Source organism: Heptranchias perlo, chromosome 16 (genome assembly GCF_035084215.1).
Source record: "Heptranchias perlo isolate sHepPer1 chromosome 16, sHepPer1.hap1, whole genome shotgun sequence".
In the NCBI taxonomy this organism is placed as follows: domain Eukaryota; kingdom Metazoa; phylum Chordata; class Chondrichthyes; order Hexanchiformes; family Hexanchidae; genus Heptranchias; species Heptranchias perlo.
Window position 1 is genome coordinate 64,526,880 of NC_090340.1, and position 13,164 is coordinate 64,540,043.

The 13,164-nt window shown below is 52.9% G+C and overlaps 1 protein-coding gene across 1 annotated transcript in view; it reads left to right on the plus strand.

The window, feature by feature from the left end:
- Positions 1–1,316: 1,316 nt before the first annotated feature.
- Positions 1,317–13,164, plus strand: part of rhpn2 (rhophilin, Rho GTPase binding protein 2) — a 45,421-nt gene continuing 33,573 nt past the window's right edge. The window contains exon 1 of the mRNA XM_067998209.1: positions 1,317–2,249. Within this exon, the coding sequence (XP_067854310.1) occupies positions 2,181–2,249 (69 nt within the window). The 5' untranslated portion in view covers positions 1,317–2,180. The remainder of the gene's footprint in view (positions 2,250–13,164) is intronic.

Genomic DNA, 13,164 nt, shown 5'->3' on the forward strand with positions numbered 1-13,164 from the left:
GTGTGACCAACTCGCTAAACGTGCTATCCACGAGTTTCTACGCATTGCGGATGCTCCACAGTGAGTCCACCCGCAGCTCCAGCTCCGAGATACGATCGGTCAGTAGCTGCAGGTGGACACACTTCCTGCACACATGGTCGGCAGGGACACTGGTAGTGTCCATGACTTCCCACATCTTGCAGGAGGGGCATATCACGGGTGCGAGGTCTGCTGCCATGACTTGCCTTAGCTTAGTTACCCCTTTTAAATTACGTTGAAATTAGAAAATGTTAACTATACTAGGGACCTAGGTTCACTAAAAAAGAAACACTACCTGCTATAAAACCTGCAGACCTTCCCTTTCTTATTACTTTACTTACAGTAAAATGGTAGAAATACTCACCTGAACCTACTCACCAATCAGCTGCCTCCCCTGTGCCGCGTCACTTTCTGACTGGTGACGTCACCCCGAACTGCCGCTGGTCTCAGAGTCTCGCTCTCAGAGTGAGCTCTGGTCTCGCTTTCTCCGCGCTGTTTATATCCCCGCTCTGGTCTCGCTCTTTCCCGCCGCTCACTGGAGGGAAGGTCATTGATGAAGCAGCTGAAGATGGTTGGGCCTAGGACACTGCCCTGAGGAACTCCTGCAGCAATGTCCTGGGGCTGAGATGATTGGCCTCCAACAACCACTACCATCTTCCTTTGTGCTAGGTATGACTCCAGCCACTGGAGAGTTTTCCCCCTGATTCCCATTGTCTTCAATTTTACACGGGCTCCTTGGTGCCACACTCGGTCAAATGCTGCCTTGATGTCAAGGGCAGTCACTCTCACCTCACCTCTGGAATTCAGCTCTTTTGTCCATGTTTGGACCAAGGCTGTAATGAGGTCTGGAGCCGAGTGGTCCTGGCGGAACCCAAACTGAGCATCAGTGAGCAGGTTATTGGTGAGTAAGTGCCGCTTGATAGCACTGTCGACGGCACCTTCCATCACTTTGCTGATGATTGAGAGTAGACTGATGGGACGGTAATTGGCCGGATTGGATTTGTCCTGCTTTTTGTGGACAGGACATACCTGGGCAATGAGGGGATGAGGTCGTCTGTGCCAAGTAAATCCTGCAATCAGCACCCTCCAAATCCTGCAATCTGTACCAAGTAAATCCTGCAATCAGCACCCAGTGATTGCTGCAGTCAGGAGCGGATTTGTTGCGGTGGAGGCGGTCCGGGTGTCTCGGAGTTGTTTTGAGTCCTGTTTGAATTGGTGCTTGTGACTCTGACACGGTTGTGTGATGCAGAAAGAGGGAGGAACCGGGACTGGAATTAAAGACACGGCAGGAAGCGGAGGGTCAGAGTCAGAGCAGCCGGACTCCAGGGACAGAGACAGAGAGCGGAGCCCACAGACAGACAGACAGACAGAGAGCGGAGCCCGCAGACAGACAGACAGACAGAGAGCGGAGCCCGCAGACAGACAGACAGACAGACAGAGAGCGGAGCCCGCAGACAGACAGACAGACAGACAGAGAGCGGAGCCCGCAGACAGACAGACAGAGAGCGGAGCCCGCAGACAGACAGACAGAGAGCGGAGCCCGCAGACAGACAGACAGAGAGCGGAGCCCGCAGACAGACAGACAGAGAGCGGAGCCCGCAGACAGACAGACAGAGAGCGGAGCCCGCAGACAGACAGACAGAGAGCGGAGCCCGCAGACAGACAGACAGAGAGCGGAGCCCGCAGACAGACAGACAGAGAGCGGAGCCCGCAGACAGACAGAGAGCGGAGCCCGCAGACAGACAGAGAGCGGAGCCCGCAGACAGACAGAGAGCGGAGCCCGCAGACAGACAGAGAGCGGAGCCCGCAGACAGACAGACAGACAGAGAGCGGAGCCCGCAGACAGACAGACAGACAGAGAGCGGAGCCCGCAGACAGACAGACAGACAGAGAGCGGAGCCCGCAGACAGACAGACAGACAGAGAGCGGAGCCCGCAGACAGACAGACAGACAGAGAGCGGAGCCCGCAGACAGACAGACAGAGAGCGGAGCCCGCAGACAGACAGACAGAGAGCGGAGCCCGCAGACAGACAGAGAGCGGAGCCCGCAGACAGACAGAGAGCGGAGCCCGCAGACGGACAGGGACAGACTCAGGGACCGAGCGGAGCCCGAGATCGAGAGCGGCTCCAGCCCCGGGTCTGTTATTTAGTCGCGGCCCCGCGATGAGCGACACCATCCTGTCCCCGGGACATCAACCGAGACCCCTGCGGGAAAACAGCTACTTCCGCAAGGTCAGTGTCACAGGGGGGTCCCGGGGGGGAGTCCCGGGGGAGGGGTGTGTGTGTGTCCCGGGGGGGGAGGGGGTTTATTCCCGGGGGGGGGGAGGGGGTTTATTCCCGGGGGGGGGGTTTATTCCCGGGGGGGGGGTTTATTCCCGGGGGGGGGGTTTATTCCCGGGGGGGGGGAGGGGGTTTATTCCCGGGGGGGGGGTTTATTCCCGGGGGGGGGGTTTATTCCCGGGGGGGGGGTTTATTCCCGGGGGGGGGGGGAGGGGGTTTATTCCCGGGGGGGGGGGGGGGGTTTATTCCCGGGGGGGGGGAGGGGGTTTATTCCCGGGGGGGGAGGGGGTTTATTCCCGGGGGGGGGGAGGGGGTTTATTCCCGCTCCTCTCTCCTTGTGCGGGTTTCTCACCCCGTCAGACCGCGATTTTTTCGGCCGGGTCCGACTGAAGCTCCGCCCCCGCGCCCGGTCTGGGGGGTCTGGGGGTCCCGGTCTGGGGGGTCTGGGGGTCCCGGTCTGGGGGGTCTGGGGGTCCCGGTCCCGGTCTGGGGGGTCTGGGGGTCCCGGTCTGGGGGGTCTGGGGGTCCCGGTCTGGGGGTCCCGGTCCCGGGGTCTGGGGGTCCCGGTCTGGGGGAGCGGGGAGCGGACCCGCAGCTCAGTCCGGCTCCGGGGCGAAGGATTGGGAGAGGAATCGCCCCCCGGGCTGGGGACAGGAGGAGCGGGATCCGGCTCCCGGACCCTGTGGACCGACTGCCCGCAGCCGCTGTCCGGGCACCGGGTGGCCGCAGGACTGACCCCCGGGGAGAGTCCGGGGAGTGACGGGTCTGTCCCGCTCTCACTCCCCGATGTTGGGGGGGGGGGGGTCTCAGTCTGGGATGTTTTACTCTGCCCCTCCCGTGTGTCCGAGTCCCTCACTCCTTTGCTGTAATGTTGCACAGACATTGGGCGGGTCACACCCCGAATATTGGGTGCAGGTTTGGGTGCCCCGTTATAGGCTGGACACCCGGGGGTGGGGAACTCTGGTTATGAGAGACTTGAGATACTGGGACTGTTTCCATTGGAGTAGAGAATACTCTGAGATTTTTTTTAAAATTGTGAACATCGGTAATCATAGAATGATCCAGCACAGAAAGAGGCCATTCGGCCCATCGTGCCTGTGCCAGCTCTTTGAAAGAGCTATCCAATTAGTCCCACTCCCCTGCTCTTTCCCCAGAGCCCTGCAAATTTCTCCTTTTTTCAAGTATTTATCTAATTTCCTTTTAAAAAGTTATTATTGAATCTGCCCTTTCAGGCAGCGCATTCCAGATCATAACTCTCTTTTTAAAAAAAATTGTCCTCATCTCCCCTCTGGTTCTTTTGCTAATCACCTTAAATCTGTGTCCTCTGGTTACCGACCCTCCTGTCACTGGGAACAGTTTCTCCTTATTTACTCTATCAAAACCCCTCATAATTTTGAACACCTCTATTAAATTACACCAGGAATTAGTAAACATGAACCCAATACAAGTTAATAAAATTGGGGCTGTGATACACTTGGATTCACTTACGAATTTTATGTTGGCATTGATGGTAATTTTGTTTCCCTTGAAGTTTGGTTATTCTCGGTGTAATTGTGTATATAGCTGGAGGATGTCCTGAATGAGCTGGGCTTCTCTTGTGCCTGTGTGGGTTGAGGTGGGTGGGCCTTGGGTTTTGGGGATTAATCCTGAGCTTAGTTGGGGTCAGATACTGGATTGTGTTCTTGGTGGGTGGGGGGAATCTCAGACTTGGTTTATTCTGACGGGGACTCTAGCAACAGGCTTCAGTCTGATATTTCCCCACCCCCCCGGGTTTCAGACAGCGGCCAGACATCAGTCGTCTGATATTAGGATTGGTTTGGGAGCAGTGATGCTCTCTTCCACGCTGACACGCCCTTTATAGATGCCAGAGTTGACTTAGAGTAGATTCAAGAGATTTTTAAAATTCATGAAGGATTTTTGATAGTGAAAAAGGAAAGACTTTTCTCTGGGGAATTGCTGAGGAGGAGGAGGAGGAGTGGGGGTGGGGGTCACCCCTGAGAGTGAGGAGACAGGTTTCTTCAGAGAGGGTTGTTGGAGTGTGGAATACTTTGCTTCAGGGAGTGTTTGAGGTATCTTTTAAGGGAAAAGTGGATGAATAGTTGAAGCAGAGGAAGATAATTATGAGGAGAGAGTGGGGCAGTGGGATTAGTTTGGGATTGATACAGGGCTATGAGGAGAGAGCGGGGCAGTGGGATTAGTTTGGGATTGATGCAGGGCGATGGGGAGAGAGTGGGGCAGTGGGATTAGTTTGGGGATTGATACAGGACTATGGGGAGAGAGTGGGGCAGTGGGATTAGTTTGGGATTGATACAGGGCTATGGGGAGAGAGTGGGGCAGTGGGATTAGTTTGGGATTGATACAGGGCTATGGGGAGAGAGCGGGGCAGTGGGATTAGTTTGGGATTGATACAGGGCTATGAGGAGAGAGCGGGGCAGTGGGATTAGTTTAGCAAAGAGTTGGCACAGACAAGATGTGCCAAGTGATGTGTTGAGTGAAGTTCCACACTTTACATGGGAGGGGAGGCAGCTGCTTTCTGTGCTGAGACTGGACTGAGTGGTAAATGTATTTATTTATTCATTCGCCAAGGGTTTAATCTGCCTGTTCCACACTGCTTGCATGAGTGTTAACAGGGTGGAAGGTGAAGGGGTTGCTGTTTGTCTTTCTGCTGACATTCTCTAGGTGCTCAGTGCCCGGTGGGGCTGAGCTTGTTATGTGTCCAATATTATTCCCGCCCTGGACTGGTATTTGGAGTTTGAACAGCTGACTCACTATCTAAAATCAATATGTTTACTGAAAATGTTTCTGCTTGGTCTCCACGTTCCACAAACTTGAGTCAGCTTGGGACGCGCGGTGGTTTAACACATGGTCCACTGGCAATTCTTCTCTCTTTATTTTCATTCAATTTCTCTGGAGGTGAAGAGGGGAAATCAGCCAGGGTTCCTGCTCCTGATCACTGTCCAGTGACCCCTGGGTTAGAGAGAGGGGAAATCAGCCAGGGTTCCTGCTCCTGATCACTGTCCAGTGACCCCTGGGTTAGAGAGAAGAGGAAATCAGCCAGGGTTCCTGCTCCTGATCACTGTCCAGTGACCCCTGGGTTAGAGAGAAGAGGAAATCAGCCAGGGTTCCTGCTCCTGATCACTGTCCAGTGACCCCTGGGTTAGAGAGAGGGGGAATCAGCCAGGGTTCCTGCTCCTGATCACTGTCCAGTGACCCCTGGGTTAGAGAGAGGGGGAAATCAGCCAGGGTTCCTGCTCCTGATCACTGTCCAGTGACCCCAGGGTTAGAGAGAAGAGGAAATCAGCCAGGGTTCCTGCTCCTGATCACTGTCCAGTGACCCCTGGGTTAGAGAGAGGGGGAATCAGCCAGGGTTCCTGCTCCTGATCACTGTCCAGTGACCCCTGGGTTAGAGAGAGGGGGAAATCAGCCAGGGTTCCTGCTCCTGATCACTGATCACTGTCCAGTGATCCCTGAGGAGGGGAGAGAGCAGGAATGGAAAGACTGAGGCCAGAGACGCTCCACATGGAGACCACTGGACTGTGCCTTGTTCCGACTGTTGGATTGGGTGTTTCGGTCCCAGACAAGCAGAGCTGACAGGATCTAAACAAGTGGAATCACTAAGATCAGTGGGTGGAGAGGGAGATCCCCCCCCACAAGTTACTGAAGGGTGTGTTCTGCCCACAGGCCCTGTGGGTACGTTGGAACAGCTCGAGCTCAGCCCCGGCCACCTGCTGGAGAAACCCGTTTAATTTTGACCCCCTCAGTACTGGGTTTGGCATTTCTTGTCGTTCAAAATGTGTCTTAATCCAGCTTTAAGCAACTCTGTGGTGGCAGAGGGTTAATGTTTCTATTTCCAGGCAGATATGTGTTGGAGGGATGGTTAGTTTGTTCAGATTGTCCTGTGCAAACTCGAGGATTGTTCTAACAGCAGTAGGATACAATACTCCTTTGTCCCGTGTACAGTACAGAATAAGGAGTATTTTTTTCCCCTTTACTCCTGATAACTGCCTTTTGACAGACAACTGAACTAAGTGACTTAGATTGTGATTCAGATCTCTTGTCTGCCCCCCAGCTGTTCACCGATAACCCTAGTGGTCCTGGTTCTGGACTAAACCCATACGTTGAATTCAAATCCTGTCATGCCAAATTGGGAAATTGAGTTCAATAAATTAATTGTCATAAAACCCCAACTGGTTCACTGACACCCTTCAGGCAATAAATACTGGTTTGCCAGCATCGCCCACATCCTCCCCCCTACTCCCCCACCCCAGGCATACGTGGGCCGAGGACCATACTGCTCCCCCTTGGGCATCATTTTCTTGCTCCAGGTTCCCTACCTGTTTATTTCTGGGCGAGAATCTCTGTTCCCTGGGCACCTTGCCTTGGCTGTTGGCATCGACTAGCTCCTGCTCGAGTTGCATGAAGAGCTCTATTGTCTTGGGGTGAAGGGGCTCCTGATGATGTGGAGACAGCGGCGATATTGTTGGCACTTCCTGCGGCATTCGTTGAATTAATTCTCCAACAGCCACACACCATTGAGCAGCTTGGACCGCTGCTATGGGAAAGATTTCTCAGACAACACCACGAGGGGGAAATCTGTATGCAGTACATGTTTGATTGGGGATCTTTCTCCCGAGTAGCCTCTACCTGTGCTCAGTGTAGTGCAGACCAGGCCCGTTCAGCAGTGTTGAAACTACAATTGGCCCCGGTGCCCCTGGGCTGGGGGAGAGCAGGGTGATCATTAGGGATCCCACTTCCAGTGACCCCTGTGTGAACAAGGAGTGAGGACCCCATATACTCTCCATCACCAAGATCACCTCCTTCCACCTCGAGCAAATGTAACCCCACTATTCAAGAAAGGAGGGAGAGAGAAAACAGGGAACTACAGGCCAGTTAGCCTGACATCAGTCATCAGGAAAATGCTGGAATCTATTATTAAGGAAGTGGTAACAGGGCACTTAAAAAATCATAATATGATTAGGCAGAGTCAACATGGTTTTATGAAAGGGAAATCATGTTTGACAAATCTATTAGAGTTTTTTTGAGGATGTAACTAGCAGTGGATATGGTATATTTGAATTTTCAAAAGGCATTTGATAAGGTGCCACACAAAAGGTTGTCACACAAGATAAGGGCTCATGGGGTTGGGGGGTAATATATTATCATGGATAGAGGATTGGTTAACGGACAGAAAACAGAGTAGAAATAAACGGGTCATTCTCAGGTTGGCAGGCCGTAACTAGTGGGGTACCGCAAGGATCAGTGCTTGGGCCTCAGCTATTTACAATCTATATTAATGATTTAGATGAAGGGACCGAGTGTAATGTATCCAAGTGTGCTGACGATACAAAGCTAGATGGTAAAGTAAGCTGTGAGGAGGACACAGAGTCTGTAAAGGGATATAGACAGGTTAAGTGAGTGGGCAAGAAGGTGGTAGATGGAGTATAATGTGGGGAAATGTGAGGTTATTCACTTTGGTAGGAAGAATAGAAAAACAGAATATTTTTTTAAATGGTGAGAAACTATTAAATGTTGGTGTTCAGAAGGATTTGGGTGTCCTCGTACATGAAACACCGAGTTAGCATTCAGGTACAGCAAGCAATTAGGAAGGCAAATTGCATGTCGGCCTTTATTGTCTTTAAGGGGTTTGGAGTACAAGAGTAAGGAAGTCTTGCTGCAATTGTACGGGGCTTTGGTGAGACCACACCTGGAGTACTGTGTACAGTTTTGGTCTCCTTATCTAAGGAAGGATATACTTGCCTTAGAGGCGGTGCAATGAAGGTTCATTAGATTGATTCCTGGGATGAGAGGGTTGTCCTATGAGGAGAGATTGAGTAGAATGGGCCTATACTCTGTGGAGTTTAGAAGAATGAGAGGTGATCTCATTGAAACATATAAGATTCTGAGAGGGCTTGACAGGGTAGATGCTGAGAGGTTGTTTCCCCTGGCTGGAGAGTCTAGAACTCGAGGGCATAGTCTCAGGATAAGGGGTCGGCCATTTAGGACTGAGATGAGGAGGAATTTCTTCACTCAGAGGGTTGTGAATCTTTGGAATTCTCTACCCCAGAGGGCTGTGGATGCTGAGTCACTGAGTATATTCAAGGCTGAGATCGATAGATTTTTGGACTCTGGGGGAATCAAGGGATATGGGGATCGGGCGGGAAAGTGGAGTTGAGGTTGAAGATCAGCCATGATCTGATTGAATGGTGCAGCAGGCTCGAGGGGCCGAATGGCCTACTCCTGCTCCTATTCCTGTGTATGTTTCCATGCAACATCACCTGTCTCCGTCCCTGCCTCAGCCCAACTGCTGTTGAAACCCTCATCCATATTTTTGTTACCTCCAGACTCGACTATTCCAACGCTCTCCTGGCCCGGCCTCCCATCTTCCACCCTCCATAAACTCAAGCTCATCCAAAACTTTGCTGCCTGTATCCTAACTCGCACCAAGTCCTGTTCACCCATCACCCCCTGTGCTCACTGACCTACATTGGCTCCCGGTCCGGGAACGCCTCGATTTTAAAATTCTCAGCCTTGTTTTCAAATCCCCCCCATATCTGTAACCTCCTCCAGCCCTACAACCTCCGAGATCTCTGCGTTCCTCCAATTCTGGCCTCTTGCGCATCCCTGATTTCCTTCGCTCCGCCATTGGTGGCCATGACTTCAGCTGCCTAGGCCCTAAGCTCTGGAATTCCCTCCCTAAACCCCTCTGTGTCTCCAGCTCTCTTTTTCTTTTGAGACACTCCTTTAAAACCTACCTCTTTGACCAAGTGTTTGGTCACCTGTCCTAAATGATGCATTTAAGGGGAAGCTGGATAAACACATGAGGGAGAAAGGAATAGAAGGATATGCTGATAGGGTGAGAGGAGACTCGTGGAACATAAACGCTGGCACAGACCAATGGCCTGTTTCTGTCCTCTAGTTTCAATGTAACTCCTCGAGGCTCGGCGTCAATTTTTGTCTGATAATCGCTCCTGTGCAGCGCCTTGGAGCGTTTTACTGCTTTAAAGGTGCTATATAAATGCAGGTTGTTGTTGTTGTGGACAGATCGGGCTCTGTGGCGATGCCTCTCAATCAGTGGATGTCAAGAGTCGCTATCGAGGTTTACACGATGGGTGAATGTCCATTCGAGGTTCCTCACTCTGTGTGGAACAGGAACCAGTCAGACTCTGCTGTTCCACATCTCGTGCTCATGTTCCAGGGTGGAGCTGACTGATGCTGCTTCACAACATTGTGTGTGACTGTGTGTGTGTGTGACTGTGTGTGTGTGTGACTGTGTGTGTGTGTGTGACTGTGTGTGTGTGTGTGACTGTGTGTGTGTGTGTGACTGTGTGTGTGTGTGTGACTGTGTGTGTGTGTGTGACTGTGTGTGTGTGACTGTGTGTGTGACTGTGTGTGTGTGTGACTGTGTGTGTGTGTGACTGTGTGTGTGTGACTGTGTGTGTGTGTGACTGTGTGTGTGTGTGACTGTGTGTGTGTGTGACTGTGTGTGTGTGTGTGACTGTGTGTGTGACTGTGTGACTGTGTGTGTGACTGTGTGACTGTGTGTGTGACTGTGTGACTGTGTGTGTGACTGTGTGTGTGACTGTGTGACTGTGTGTGTGACTGTGACTGTGTGTGACTGTGACTGTGTGTGTGTGTGTGACTGTGTGTGTGTGACTGTGTGTGTGTGTGACTGCTCTGTAAACAAACTGGTTTCACTTGTAGCAATTAGCTGCTGGTAAATAGAACTATAAAAGCTGAGCGTGCTACAGATCAGAGCTGCCGTGTGGGAGGGGCCCTGCCCTGAGAGCCCCTCGATCCTCGCAGGGGGGGGGGCGGGGGGGAGTGCGGGGCGCAGAAGGCGAGAGAGGGGAGGCGGGCTGCCCAGTGTGGCCTGGGGAGGGGGGGAGGGTAGTGGGAGAGGGGAGAGGGGAGGGGGGAGGGTTGTGGGAGAGGGGAGGGGGGGCTGCCCAGTGTGGCCTGGGGAGGGGGGAGGGTTGTGGGAGAGGGGAGGGGAGAGGGGAGGGTTGTGGGAGAGGGGAGGGGGGTTCTGCCCAGTGTGGCCTGGGGAGGAGGGAGGGTTGTGGGAGAGGGGAGGGGGGTCTGCCCAGTGTGGCCTGGGGAGGAGGGAGGGTTGTGGGAGAGGGGAGGGGGGTCTGCCCAGTGTGGCCTGGGAGGGGGGGCTGCCCAGTGTGGTCCAGGGGGAGGGGGTTGTGGGAGGAAGGGAGGGGCGCTGTCCAGTGCGGCCCAGGGGGAGGGAGGAGGGGAGGGGCGCTGCCCAGTGCGGTCCAGGGGGAGGGGGGTGTGGAAGGAGGGGAGGGTGCTGTCCAGAGGTGCACAAACCACAGGGTTTCGGGTTCAGTCCTTGGGCCGTGCTCGGTGAGATGATGTGGTTGTGATATTACAGTTGGCCTCAGTACCCTCGTGTGTCCCCGAGAGGAGCGGGGGATTGAGGGGGGGGGTGCGTGTGGTCTCTGCACAGTTGGGATCAGTCTCCATTCACGGCTCGTCCTGTCCCTCCTGCTCTAACCCAGTGTCGAGACGACAGATGCTCGAATGGGTCCAAGTTCCAGATAGCCCCCGGGCCTTGGACTGAGGCCATTTGCTAATGGGATGGATGCTGTATTGTTAGTTTAGGAGTCTGATTATCCTGGGGACGGTGGTGTTGGGGTTCTGTTACTGGACTAATAACCCAGAAGTTAAGAGTTCAAATCCCATTAAGGCTGGAAATAAAAATCTGGTCTCAGTAAAAGTGACCATGAAGCTGTCGGATTGTCGTAAAAACCCAACTGGTTCACTATTGTCCTTTAGGGGAGGAAACCTGCCGTCCTTCCCCGGTCTGGGCCTATACGTGACTCCAGTCCCCTCACCAACGTGGTTCACTCTTAACTGCCCTCAAGTGGTCACTCGATTGTATCAGGGCAACGGGGCACGGGATTACTGGCCGTGGTTTGGAGCTGGGAGGGAGGGGGGTTTGGACAGTTGGGGTAAGAGGAGGGGGGAGGTGAAGAGTAACACCGGCTACCCATGGGGCTGGACAGTGAGATGAGTGCCTGACGGCTGGATCAGATTATCTGCTGCAAAGGGGATATTCATCCTTGAAAGCCTCTGGGTGGAGAAGTGTTTATGTTGCTGTTTAGCGCTGGCTGCAGTGATTGCTTTAGATAGACTAAGGTGTGAGTGTGGCTTCTGGAATGTGTACTAATCAGCAATGATAACAGATGGTTGCTATGGCTACAGTTATACCAGGAATGTGTGACGGGATTAATCCAATGGTTAATTGAATTTTATTTTAATACGCTTTAACGCTGGATGTTGATATTCAGCGACTGCTCGCTGTGAGGGCAGTGCTGGATACTCTGACAGTGCCAGATCGTTGCAGGTTACTGCTCGAGCGTGGGAGTGAGCTGTGTGCAGAGCAAGACAAACTGATGTTCGAATCCCCCCCGAGAGGGGTTTAGGGAACCCCGGGAATTTCATCACAACGGGAACTCCGAGCCTTACGTCGCATCCCCCGATTTCCATCGCTCCGCCATTGGCGGCCGTGCTTTCAGCTGCCTGGGCCCTAAGCTCTGGAATTCCCTCCCTAAACCCCTCCATCTCTCTCTCTCCTCCTTTGAGATTCTCCTTAAAACCTACCTCTTTGGCCAAGCTTTTGGTCACCTGTCCTAATATCTCCTTACGTGGCTCGGTGTCAAATTTTGTTTGATAATCGCTCCTGGACGTTTTACTACGTTAAAGGCACTGTATAAATGGGAGTGGTTCTTTTTGTGTGGGGAGCTTTACGTCACTGTGTGAAGTGGGAGAGCTGCATTTTAGTACAGCTGCGTCCCCATTACAGATCGAATCTTCCCCCCGTTGCCGGGGTGGCACCCTCCCCCCGTTGCCGGGGTGGCACCCTCCCCCCGTTGCCGGGGTGGCACCCTCCCCCCGTTGCCGGGGTGGCACCCTCCCCCCGTTGCCGGGGTGGCACCCTCCCCCCGTTGCCGGGGTGGCACCCTCGTGATTTAACAGCTGAGAGTTCGAGGGGCAGTCACTGACCGTGTGTCCTTCCTGAAAATTTCCCTTTCAATTTTCAGAGATTCATAAAATGAAACCACAAAGAAGGAGGCCATTTGGCCCATCGTGCCTGTGCCGGATCTTTGAAAGAGCTTCCAATTAGTCTCACTCCTCTTCCCCTATAGCCCTGCATATGTCGTCTTTTCAAGTATTTATCCAATTCCCTTTTGAAAGTTCTCCCCATTTTACTATGAAGGTGATCTGGAATCTAGTCCTGCTCGACCCACTGACCCTGTTCTTTGAAGGGGGGTGTGGTGACTCCATGCCGGGTTGCAGCCTGGTCACTCCTTTGCTGGAGTGCGATCACACAGGAAGATCCCGCACCCTGAGATTGCATCATTCGATGTGATGTAGACGTCACAGGATTGCGTGCGAGTCACACACTGATCATGCGCTAAAAATAGCTGCCCTCCTAATCAGTGAGGGGCACTCACTGTACGTCCTCCTGGGGCCAGTGTCCATGTCCCGACCTCAACCAGGACAGCTTGTTCCTTTTCACAAATATTTTAGCACCTCTAAGAACATAAAGGGGAAAGAAAAAGGAAGAACGTGTATTTCTATCACACCTTTCACGGCCTCAGGATGTCCCAAAGTACCGTTGAAGTGTAGTCACTGTTGTTATGTAGGAAATGCGGCAGCCAATTTGCACACAGCAAGATCCCACAAACAGCAATATAAATAACCAGATAATCTTTTTTAGTGATGTTGGTTGAAGGATAAATATTGACCAGGACACCGGGGAGAACTCCCCCTGCTCTTCTTCAAATAGTGGCCGTGGGATCTTTTACATCCACCTGAGAGGGCAGACGGGGCCTCGGTTTAACATCTCATC